Source organism: Aphelocoma coerulescens, chromosome 3 (assembly GCF_041296385.1).
Source record: "Aphelocoma coerulescens isolate FSJ_1873_10779 chromosome 3, UR_Acoe_1.0, whole genome shotgun sequence".
NCBI lineage: Eukaryota > Metazoa > Chordata > Aves > Passeriformes > Corvidae > Aphelocoma > Aphelocoma coerulescens.
In genome coordinates, this window is record NC_091016.1 from 83,948,517 (window position 1) to 83,961,189 (window position 12,673).

The window sequence follows — 12,673 nt, forward strand, 5'->3', positions numbered from 1 at the left end:
AATCCTGTCTAATACAAGTCATTGGCCACAGGCAGCAGTGCCTGAAGGAATGGATACTGCTTTCTTCCACAGCCAGGGAAAAGGCAGGCTAAGGACATACTTTTTGCTGTCTTGCCTGCTGATAAACTTGACTACCAGACTGCCAGGCCAAATGGATTCAATACCTGCTGGCAGAAAACTTTGAAACCTGAAGGAAGAGAAGCTATCAGAGCACCACTAGCAAGACAACTCAGTGTGGGACAGGTATGAGGATACTTGTATTTTAGCCATGTTCTTTATTTGTTGTTAAACTCTGAGACCTGCAATGGCCAATTTTAAATGGCCAGATCTGGTCAGCACCATGCAGGTCATAACCAACCTCCAAAAATCCCGTTTATAAGCAGGACAGCAAAGCTGCTGCGGTGTCCATGCAGATCTGTATCTGACATACCATGAGGCACATGTGCTCTATTGCTGAGGCTTCCCACACTGTTTTAGGAGGCATCACTGTGTTTTTGACCCTCATAGCTTCCAGGCAACACCATACCCAGAACAGGATTAACACAGCATAAAGTCCTTTGCCAAAAGTAGGGTAGAAGTGCCCTTACTGAGCAAATGTTAATGCCTGACTGAAGTCCTGCTCTAACAATCCTGGGGCAACCAGGCACAAGCTATACTACCAAAACACAGCATCGATTTTCAGAGCAGAAACTGCAGTGATGCATCCAGTTTTACTTAACTTTTCTGGGTCTGCACTGGGAGGTGAAAGATTTACTCCGGCCTTCCCTCTCTGCTCTCCCCCACAGGTCTTCCCCACTTGTGCTGGCCATTGATAAAAACACAGATTTTAGGATAGCTCATTTGTCTCTGAAAGTCAAGCACTGGCAGCAGCTGGGATGTGGATGCCCAGGACCTCTCCCTGCCCTCTTAGATCCCATCTGTAATTGGATCCCATCTGTAACTGGATCCCTCTTATCAGTAACACAGCAAGCAATTCCCATGCAGGAACAAAAGCTGAGACCAGCTACCAGGTTGTGACAGTCCAGATTTATTAGGCGTCTGCCACTTGAAACAAATCGTCAGCCTGAGATTTGCAGGTGCTGTAACAGAGAAAAAGCACTTTCCTTCTTTGTGTCTTCATTGCCCGGTTGTAAGAATTTAACAAAACTGTAGGCTGCAAATGATCAGCTGTGGCATGAAAAGGCTGCTGCTCTCACTTTCCACTCTTGTTTCATTACCTGTGCATCACCTGTCATGTGGGATGGCTCAAAAGCCATCAACAGAAGCTGTTTGGCCAGCACCTTGCTAAGGATGAGTGCAAAGAAGTGCAGCATGTTTTGGAGGGTACAAGATGTATTTGGAATGAGATTTACTGGGACCTCTCTGATCCCATTGACTCCTGAGAGCAGAATGTCAGCACAGTATCAAACATACTTGCATGGCAGCCTGTGGCTACTGAATACATGTAAACAACAAGTTAAAAGTGAGCAATAAAACAAAATGCTGCAAGGAGCTACTGCAGGAAAGTGTCAGAGCACAACCAGCCTTCCCTGGTGAGTGCAGGCAGGAGGCAGTTCACAGAATCACAGAAGCATAGAATGTCCTGAGTTGGAAGGAACCACAAGGGTCACAGAAGTCCAACTCCCGGCCCTGCACAGGACAATTTCAAGAATCACACCTGAGAACTTCTCGGACTCTGCCAGGCTTGGTGCTGTGACCACTTCCCTGGGGAGCCTGTTCCAGTGCCCAAACACCCTCTGGGTGAAGAACCTTTTTTCTAATATCCAACCTAAACATCTCCTGACACAACTTCATATTGCTCTCACTGATGTTGCACGCAAAATTAAACACAAAACTGGCCACCATTGGCACTTGGAGAAGTCACTATATGGATCTGAACTTCATGAGTTTGCTCAGGGACCTCCTCTTCCTCATTCGCCTCCTTTGTCCCACATCCCGAGGTAAAGCATCTACAGAGCCCTAGCCACAGACTCAATCCATCCCTCCTGGGCACTGAAAGTTGGTCCATTTGTATTAGGGTTAAGGTCACTTCTCTTGCACCTGATGGCATAATAAAATATCCAACTTGTGGGAGCATTTTGGAGCAGCTATGTACACACCACAGCATTTGACAAAGGACTGTTTAGGCAGTTATATTACTCAAAAAACAAAGGGCACTGTTTTGGGTTTGGTGTGATATGCAGAGCCGAGGATATTTGGCAGAACGCAGGGGAAGTCCTGCTCATGCCATCACGGGGTACCCAAAAATCCTACTGCAGCAGGGAGCCCGGAGGCACGGGAATGCCGGGACCCCCAGTGCCAATAAAATCTCATGACCTTGTGGGCCAAGGGATTTGCTTTGAAGCCATTTTGCTTCCATTTCTGCTCACAAAGGTGTTTTCCTCAGTCCCCTCATCGAGCACCAGAATAATAAAAAGAAAATTGCCGCGGTGTTGACAGACACAGTGTGACAATGCTCAGCTGCGGCCAGGCACGGGGAGGGTGGTATTTTGTCCCAAATACAGGGTGAATACGAGGCTTCTGTTCCTCCAGGAGCAGCGCGGCGATGCTCGGACCTGAGGCATTTTAACAGGGCCGGCTCACATGCAAACCCCCGGGCGTGGCACAGCGGCTCCTCGCCCTCAATTTTGGACAGCGACTGCCAGGCCCGGGGTACTCCGCAAGGGCAGGGCAGGACACACCCGGCCCAGTCCACCCCATCCCCTCCTTCTCCTCCCCATCCCCTCCCTTCCCAGCCCGGCCGCGCAGCCGCGCAGCGCCGGCCGAGGGAGCCGCCGGAGCCGCCCAGCGCGGCGCGGCCCTTCCCCGCCGCGGGCCCGGGCTGGGTCCGGCAGGACCGGGCAGGGCAGGGGAGGACAGGGGGGCTCGGCGGCTCCGCGGCGGGGGATGCGGGTGCCGGGCGCAGGATGCTGTGGGGGGTGGGCCTGGCGGCGCCGCGCTCCTGCGTGGCGGACCTGAGCCGCAACCGCAGCCTGTCGCTGGGCTGGTGCGCGGGGCCCGAGGAGCCGCCGCCCGCCTTCTATGGGGGCGAGATCATCGCCTTCCCGCTGTCGGGCGGCGGCGGCACCATGGCGGCGCTGGGCTCCGACTCCTGGTGGAAGAAGACGCTGTACCTGACGGGCGGAGCCCTGCTGGCCGCCGCCGCGTACCTGCTCCACGAGCTGCTGGCCATACGGTGAGGCTGCGGGGCTGCCGGGCGGGAGCGGCGCGGGGGCTGCGGCGCTGCGAGCCAAGGGTGCTCCCCGCCGGGCCGAGCCGGCGCTCGGAGCCGCTTTCACCTGCGGGGTCAGGCTGGCGAGGTCCGGCGGGTTGGGTTCTCTCCTTCACCGTGTTTTTGCCATTTACCTATTTCTTTTTTCCCGTTCCTCCCCGTTTTCCCCCGTTCGCCCTTTGCAGCAGCGCAGGAGGCGGCTCCGCGGCGAGCCCTGCGCTCGCCCCCACAGGTGGCCCAGGCTGGGCCCTCTCGCTGCTTGCGGACCCTGGCAACCAAAGCCTGCAGCAATCCCCTTAAAGGCTGACGAGTGTGTTGCCAGGGCCAGGGTTTCTCCTTTGTCTGTTTAATGTACTGATGTAACGCGCACCTGTCCCTTTGTTTTCTTTTGGTTTGGTTTTTTTTTTTTTTTTTTTTTTTTTTTTAATTCTGGATTTTTTTTGACAGGAAAGAGGAAGAGCTTGATTCGAAAGATGCTATCATACTGCATCAGTTTTCAAGGCCTAGGAATGGCGTTCCGAGTTTATCCCCATTCTGCCTGAAAATGGAAACGTACTTGAGGATGGCTGATTTACCCTACCAGGTACATTGTGCAGTTTGCCTTTGCATTGCGGCTCTCTGTAATTGCATGAAATGGCACATAGGCATCCTGCTTCTCCTCTCCCCAGTCTGTCTCACCCAGGGAGATGTAAACATACACCTACAGCTGGGTGGGTATGCCAACACTTTTATGTCTCCAATTAAATTTGGTGTATAACCTTCAAAGATACGACTTGAATAAGATTAGTCTGGAACAGCTGTAGATTAAACTGGCAAAGCTGAGTGGATGTTAAGAAGTTAACTTGGCTGGAAATGCTGAAGTGGGCGAATAGTCTGGAGTTCATGTCACGCTAAATAACACCCCAAAACAAAAGCAGAACACTATTTGATCTTTGAATTTCACCACGCTAAAGACATCAAGATTAGACAGCTGCAGGTTCTTGTTTTTCTGGAGGCCTTATCTCTGAAGCTCTCCTGGGAAGAAGCGCTTACCTTTTGCTTCACCTCCTATAGCTAGTGCTTCCTCCCCAGTGAAGTGAGACAGGATTGCTTTTAGAGGTCATGAATACTGCTCCTTAATTGTGGTTGGGTGTATCCCGTGCCACCTTCCTGCAGGGAATGAAGCCTGAGCTACTCCAGTGAATGAAAGCTGTGGGAGCAGAAACTTGAATCTTGTGGTCTTGCCTGTTAGCATCGGGGTCGAGTTGGGATGCTGCCAGTGTGGCACACACCTTGTTGGGGTGTTGGCAGGCTATACAGCACACAGGCTCTTTGAGACATGGGATGGTTTTCTTTTTTTGTGTGTGTTAAGCACTGAATGCCTTTAAGATGATAAAATAGTGGTGAAATATATATATAAGATCTTAGGTAGAAGAAATGTCTGGGGTTTCTTTCCTTTTTTCCTTCTCCCTCTGTTTTTTCCTAAGTGATGTAAATTTTCCTTTATCTCAAAGAGATTGAGCTCTGGGCAAGTTCCACACTCAGCTCCCAATTGGTTCAAGTCGCTTCTTACTGCTCCGTACCAAGGTATTGTGTTGTACAGAGGAAAACCAACCCTATTACAACTTTTTTTTAACACATTTCCCATTGATATTTAGCTTCATGTGTGGCTAAACTTCATTACATTGGAAGAGAAAAAAAGTCTAATTTGTACATTTTGCTTAATTCTTTAAAAGCCTGAGTTTAATGTTTTCTTACAATTCAGTGGTACTTGAATCAGATGCTTGGGAGTACTAAAGAGGAGGACTTCCATCCTATGGGATGTATTTTCCTCATTTAGGTTTACAGAACTTGCGAGATTCTGAAGCTTGAACATGTCCTTGGAGCAGGAGGACTTTGTGCACATTGCTTTTCTCAAAGTAATTTTGGTAGAAATTGCACATTTGAGGGGATGACTCTCTTGGTGGGATGTGTTTTCTTTCTAGTGGCAGCTGATGCAGTTCAAAGGTTTGTGATGGTCAAGTTTGCTCTGGTGGAGAGTAGCTGAAGAAAGCTGCATTATAAAAGATGGTTGTGACAAGGCATGGTCTCTCCTAAAAGATAGCACAGCATTTGTGTGATTCAGGATGGAGTCCTTTAGAGAGCTCATGCTGGTCAGAAGTCACACAGCTTTTCCGAGAGAGGAGTTTCCAGAGGGTAATCCTCCCCTCTTTATTTTCTGTACTGAAGGTCAGCATTGTTTTTTCGTGTTGCATCTCTCTCTATCCCTACTCACTAGCTGTGAGCACACTAAACTGACAAGACAATCAAAAGCAACAGTCCTCCCTTCAGCTGCTTCCTCTTGTCCCTTCCTGCACATGCTGTTCTGTGGCAGGTCCGGCTGATCAGAGCTGGCCTAGCTAGAGCCATGAAATTATAGTTTATTTGGTTTTAACTCAGCTTGGTTCCCCACATGCTCTGTGTGCCATTTTGCAGGAACAGGAATGGATCCTGCGGGTGCTGGGAACACCAGGTTGCCACTTTCAGCCATGCTGGCTTACATGGTCTTGAGGTGCTTGTGGGGTTACTGACCCTCTGAAAGGTTTTAGAGATAAGTTTGGTGGAGCTATCTTATGAGCTGAGCACGAAGCTCCTTTTTTCTAGAAGTGGATTTTGTTTCTGTCCTTGTGTTAGGAGTATGGTGCTGTATTGGGCTCTGGCAGGTAGAGGAAAGTATGGATGCTGCTGTGGGATTGAGCAGAACGGGAGCTGAAGGGGACATTGTTCTTGGCTGGAATTTCTTATACGCTGCCTGTAGACTTTGATTTTGTTCCCTCATGACTGTGTTACCCTTAGGATGCTGTCGGTGACAGAGGCATCCTTTCGCCACCTGGCAGGCGGCGGGGTGGGTGTGTAGGGGGATACAGCAGGATCCAGAAGGAAACACCTTGCTTCCCTGCACACTCTCAGGTGCCACGATGGAGAAGCGCTGCAGGTGGCAGCTGGTGCTCATCCCAGGAGACCTGCTGCAGTCATCACCTTGCTGGGGAGGGGCTGCTTTGAAGGGGGGGGGTATGAAACGGAGTAAAGAGAAGATGGTGAGGTGCTCAGACAGCTTTTACTCTTTTGATTCCTTGTGTTTATTGTAGTGCATCAGACTGTCGAGTATTGTGCTGTGTGTTACACAACATGCTTTAATGGCACGTGAGGGTTGGAGCAGAGCGACATATTCCTCCTACCTTACTCTCACCTGAATTTCTCCCAACACATGTGCTCTTGTCACACGTTTTCTTGAGTCTGCCTCTCTGTGTGAGAGTTTTCCATTAAAAATGATTTGGGCAGCCCCACCTCAGCTGGGCTGTCATAATCCCTAGCTGGGTTTTCAAAACATTTGATGCTTTTCTTGGTAAACTTGCTTTGAAAGAGCCCCTTCTCTGTCATCATCGGGATCTTTTGGGTATTCCTGGATTTCCTCAAGAACATGAAGAGCTGAGCCTTTATGTAATCTAATAAATAATTAGCACAGCAGGAATGTGCTGTTTTCATGCCAGGTCTGTGGAAGTGGTAGCATCCTTAGCAAAAGATATGAGTAAAAGTAAAATTGTAAGTAGGAGTAATTGAAAATGTGAAATCTAATTTCTTCTGGATAGTACTGTAAAATTACCCCAGAAATATCTTGCGCCATTCTTTTTATAAATTCCTCTATAAATGAGGTTCTGTAGAGCTATTGTTATTGTTCCTTTGCAGGCACTTAATGTGAGGTGTGAGGGGATATTCTTTTGGTTTGCTTTTGGTTTTTGCTAATACCATAGCTTTTCCCTGCTTAGCAGCTGGAACAATTTTTAAGTGGAAGATTGATAAATATTTGATAGCAATTAGCATCAGCGATAAGGATACAGAGGTTTCAGGCCTAAAAAATGCCTGTTTGAGAACAGTGAGTACGAGAACAGTATAACAGATTTCTCAAGAGACTAAGGTTTTCTCAGGTCACTGAAAGATATTTCCTATTTTGTTTGATCAACCTTATGTAATGAAACACGAAAATATTTTTAGGCAATGTATTTATTGGATATATGTGCTTGAAGAAATATGCAGCTGAATAATAACAACTTGTTTTTTTCTGGGCTGAAAATGGTATGGACTGCAGTAATTGCAAGATGTAATAAACACATCTTTAAGTCCAGTAGCTTCTGCAAAACATCAGTGTTTGTGCACAAGAAGGGAAATATCTTACTGGAAGGGCTTAATGAAGATTAAGCCAGGAATGCTCAGTGTCTTCTAAACGCTCTATGTAGTTCCAGGAAAACCTTGTGCTTCTGTAATAAAGTCACAATGAAAAATTGTGGAAATGTATCAGTCAATCTCAGTGCTTGAAAGACCATTTTTGATGAAGGAAAGATCTTGGAAGGTGGAAGGATGGGGCAGCGCTCTCAGTTTCAGATGTTCAGTGGTTTTAGAGCTTGTGCTGTGGCATTGGCCCCTGTGTCACCCACATATGCAGGTGGGAGGGATTCAGGTGCTTTATTCACCCACGCAGGGGTGCACTGGATGAGCCATGATATAATCCAGTGTCCCCACTGTGGTGTTTGTTTGGGCACAAACCCTGGAAGAGGCTACAGCCAGAAGGCATTGTTTCCCAGAAGTGCTAGCCGTTTGTTTTCATCCGGAAGGGAAGAGCCTCTGGGAATGGCTGCGTGATGGCAGTGCAGTGCGCATCTGCATTTGGAGGGGCAGCCAGGATTCTGGTCCTCTCAGACTGAGTGGGAGGCATGCTCTGGTGTATGCTCCTTGCTTCCAGAGTGCCTTAATCCATCTTAAGTGGATTCAGGAAGGGTGAATACTTGAGACCCAAACAAATCAATCTAGAACTGCAAACCCTAAACCTCCAGCAATTAGGAGCTAAGTCCTGAAATGCTTAAGGTGACTGCCAGAGACTGAGTGCAGAGCCTTTATGGTGAGCCTTTACTCTTCAGCTTTCTGAGCTAGGAATTTTTATTCACTGAGTAACAGGATAAGAGGATGGGAATCACAAGAAATGAAAAAAGTTGTGCGATGTGTCTGTGTCTTCAGGAGTAAGAGAATTGAGGACAAATGTCTGATCACGTTTTGGCAGCCAGCACTTCCTCTCGTGCTTGTTTCTTGAGACGTAAATTCTCTAATCTCAGTGTTTCACCTTGTCATGGGAAAAACACATTGCAGCTTCTGTGTGAGTGCTCTGCTGAGCAGGTATAGCAGTATTCAGCAGTGCAGTAATGCTGTACTGTGCTGGGCTCTTGGGAGACCCAGTTGTAACAAGTATGTGTATAAATGTCTGAGATTTCTAAGTTTTGAAGTTGCAGAAAACAGATTTCCCTTCTGCTCAGGAAGGGAATGATACGCCTTTCATAAATGCTTGTGGATGTGTGTGTTTTGTCCTTGGAGGTAATGCAGCCATTTGAGTTGGGTAGTGAATTAATTTTTTTTTAAAGGTAGTTTTAACATGAAAAGTGCAGATGTGTGCAGGAACCGAATTCAGTTGTGAGTCCTGTGAGTTAAAACTCCTTTAGAAAAAGGGGCACAATCTTCTGGGAGATCTGAGCATCTCCAACCCTTAAATAACCCAGGTATTGAAATAATATTATATCACATGGCATTCAACATAAAAGCATCTAATACCTTGCAGGGCTTGGAAATAACTTTATCTGAATTATTGTGTAGGGTAAAGCTGCTGCTCTGGTTGAATAGCCACTGCTACTCTAGAGTATTAATTAAAGAAAAAGGTTTGTTGGATTTGTTGATTTGTTTCTTTAAAAACACAGAAAATTATTTAAAAATATTTATTCTCATTGAAACAGAACCTGAAGGGCATTTTTTGTCTGTATATTTGTTTGTTTACTTGACTTTTTTTTTTTCTTAGAACTATTTTGATGGAAAACTTTCCCCTCAAGGGAAAATGCCTTGGATTGAATACAATCACAAGAAAGTGTCTGGCACCGAGTTCATTATTGACTTTTTGGAAGAGAAACTTGGAGTGAATTTAAATAAACACCTTGGTCCACATGAAAGAGCTGTTTCCAGAGCTGTGACCAAAATGGTGGAGGAGCACTTGTACTGGTAAGTTTGCATGGCAAAGCTGGCTGTGTTCTTGTGCTGTCAGATCTGCCCCTGAGCTTGGGCCTCGACATGAATGCTTATTTTCTCTTGCAGAAAGCCTGGGTACCCAATTGTTAGCTTCACAACTCTTCATCCTAGGAAACTGCTGCTCCTTTCTGTGTATGGTGGTATGAGCCAGGGATAATTCCCTTGAAAAGTTGTGCTATGTAAGCAAGGTAAAGTCAGGCCCTTTGGCTGCAGCTTTGTAGAAGGAAGCAGCAGTGGGATGCTCCTCTGTCCTGTTCAGTGTGACCTCTGTGTAGGAGCAGCTTTGTTAATAAAGACCAAAAGACCAAGGTGGCTGAATACATTTGTGGTTCGGGGGATGTAGAGGAATAAATCCAGCATTTGGGATGAATCCAGAATATTGTTTTCTTATTTTTACTGATTTTAATTATGTGTGAGTGATTACAGTATGGATCATTGCCTGCTTTTTCTTTCACCTTTTGATCAAAGACCAGCAGCAACATGTGTACGTATAGTTCTTCAAATAATTTTTAGTGTCTCCTGAGAGCAACTTTAGCATTCAGTAATTAGCAGATTGAAGTGATTTGGTTTAGAAATTAAATCTCTGCCTTCCAAGAAGTGTGGCCTTCCCTGATTATACTCATCTGCAGTGTCATAGCCTCCCAAACATGATACAAGCAGCCTGTAAATTAACTTTTCTATTGGTTCATTTTTCCACCCTCAGTTATTACAGCTGCCAAAGGGAGGATGAAGCCTTTTAGTCCCCTAATGCTTCATCTCCTTGCCTTAGTGCCAGTAGTTTCGTGGTTCATGGATTTGGATTTAACTGCGTTAAATGTATCATTACTGATGGCAGGCTTATGCTGCTGTTGTGTCTCAATTACAAAGTGCTTTCCTCTGTGAAGCTGTTGTCCATCCATCCAGGCTCCCCTGGAACTGGCTGGGCACTGCTGGACATGACAGAGGCAAGTGTGGAGGACAGGTGTTGCAAATTCAGGCACTGGCCCAGAGAAGGGGCATGAAAACAGGTGGACAAAGTTACATCAAGAACAGAGATGTGCATGCCTGGCTGTGTGTCCCTGTTGCCTTTCCTGTGTAGTCACACAGCTGAGTTCCTTCAAGGCATGTATTTTTGCTGCAGTGCAGTAAGAAGTCCAACTTAAGTCTTACTGTATGTCCCTGTGGCTGTACCAGAGGCTCCATTTGTTGGTGAGGTTACACCTTGCAGATTCCTTGTAGTAGGCAAAGCCTGATCCATAGGACATTGCAGTTGTACTGCTGTACTTCCTGGAGAACCACTTTGACCATCCTGTAGTTACACCAAAATAAAATCAGGCTTTCGCTGTGTAGAACCATATTTCTCCTTGAGAGCATTGCACCTGTGGTTGTGGGATCTGTCCCTGAACCTTCCCACTTCCCACCAGATGCTTAGGGTTTGTTCATGATGTCCTCGTGTCCCATGGGGAGGAATTTGGAACAGTGATTGCCTTTCTGCAGAATAAGGTATATAAAACCAAGCCTCCAAAGCACTGATACATAATATGGTTCCTACTGTTTCATTGCCAGCAGCATGCAGAGTAGCTTCATCATAAATAAGTAATACTGTAGTACACTAATTGGACAAAGAAGAAAATTACATCCTGTGGTGTGCTGTCTCTGGGTGGAGCTAATCGTGGTGGATGTTCAGCATTTCCTCCAGAAGTGTTTAGCTTTGCCAAGGCAGTTGTTTATCCTCAGCAGTTAGTGCCTCTTACAGGTGGAAGTGGCTGCTCTGGCTGGAAATGAGAGCAGTGTGGGGCTGCTGAGAACCTCAGCCTCTGGACACCCTCTCTCCACCCGGGCTGTGGCACCTGGCAGGGCTCAGGCAGAATGACAGCAAGTGAGCATGCCTATTTCTGTGCTGGGGTTAGACCATATCTCTGGGATGCACGAGACTGATTTGGAGCTGGTGCTGGAGCTCCAGTCCCTGGAGAGTGCAGTAAGCTGTCAGGCTTTTGCTATGTTTAATCAACAAAAGAAAAAAAGTCCTCTAAGCTGAATGGCTGTTGGGGTGAGCCAGTGGAGAGTTGGAAATGGAACAATTTTGTGGCTCTCACCCCAGGTCCTGGATCCAATGCAGACCTCTGTTATCTTCTGTTGGCTTGCTCTGGGTCACCTCCACTACCTGCAGTGACCCTTGGGCCCCCAGAAACCAGTGGGGTACCCACAGCCACCTTTGGGGAATGCGTTGGGTTTTTGGTGTAACTGCAGCACATTTGTGGGATCAGACTTCTGGTTAAGAGAGGTATGATTCTCCCTTCCTGCTGGGCTCGATGACACTGCTGGGATTCAGATCAGGCAGCCCCTGGTGCCTGAAGGGCTAGCAAGTGCTGCGAGATGCTTTCTGTCACTTCGATCTCAGGAGACGGAGCTTAGGTCGCTGGCACTAATGTGCTTAGTGAGAACATAAAGCCTTGAATATTCGGCTTAAGCAGACTAACCCATTAGATTGGTTGAGCTGTATTGTCAAACACAACTGTGGTGATTTATAAATGTGTGTGTATATATATATATATACACACTTTCAAATACATTTGACTTATTTCTTGCTTTGTCTTTCAAGAAGCAAACATCATATGTGATGAATGCTTGAAGTACAGGAAGAACATGGTATGAGAATACAGATGAATCTCACTTTGGTCAGTATTCAGACTTGCCATGTGTTAAATGTAAAATATTTTTATAATGTAAATATGCTTAAATACATCAAGCCAATTTTAAGAGCGGTGTCTCTCCTACTGCTAACAGTGATGAGGCTTGAATGCCGCTGGAGGCTTAAATGCCAGTTGCTCTGAGAATTTGCACAGCAGGTTGGGTTTCTACAGCTGATTGTGGAATGAATTTGTTATAATACTTCTGTGTTTCAAGAAATTCTAGTCTGCACAGGTTCAGATATGAAAAATAACCCCCAGTTCACATCCTTGTGAATGCCTCCCCCTTGCCTTGAAGTTCAGACAGTTTTGGGATAATCAGGCAAGCTGCTGTTGATGAGTCACTTTCTTCATCTCCTCGCCTGATTTATGTATTGAGGCCAAAGCTGCTGTTCCATTTAGACTTGGGTTTTACCCCCACAGCATTCCTCTTCAGTGCATTATTGTTTTATTTATACTCTTAAGATTTGTACAGATGTGCTGGCACAAGTGCAAATGGTAATGTTTCCCAAAATGCTTTGTTCAGGCCAATATTTAAAATAATTATGTCATCCCATAAATACCTACTCTAGTGTAAAATGTATAGTTATGCTGTACTGAAGTAGATTATGTAGACTACCCAATTTCTGGCATTTCCTAACCTTTTGTAATATTGATAATATTCCACTAATGTAATCTGAGCAGAGGAGTGATGGGTGGAATTAAATGCTGAGAA

General features: G+C 46.2%; 1 protein-coding gene across 1 annotated transcript in view; it reads left to right on the plus strand.

Annotated features, from left to right (window-relative positions):
• Nucleotides 1–2,811: 2,811 nt before the first annotated feature.
• The window catches only part of FAXC (failed axon connections homolog, metaxin like GST domain containing), a 28,014-nt gene continuing 18,152 nt past the window's right edge, over nucleotides 2,812–12,673 (plus strand). Inside the window, exons 1-3 of the mRNA XM_069011095.1 lie at nucleotides 2,812–3,175; nucleotides 3,659–3,794; nucleotides 9,066–9,262. Coding sequence (XP_068867196.1) covers nucleotides 2,907–3,175; nucleotides 3,659–3,794; nucleotides 9,066–9,262 — 602 coding nt within the window. The 5' untranslated portion in view covers nucleotides 2,812–2,906. The remainder of the gene's footprint in view (nucleotides 3,176–3,658; nucleotides 3,795–9,065; nucleotides 9,263–12,673) is intronic.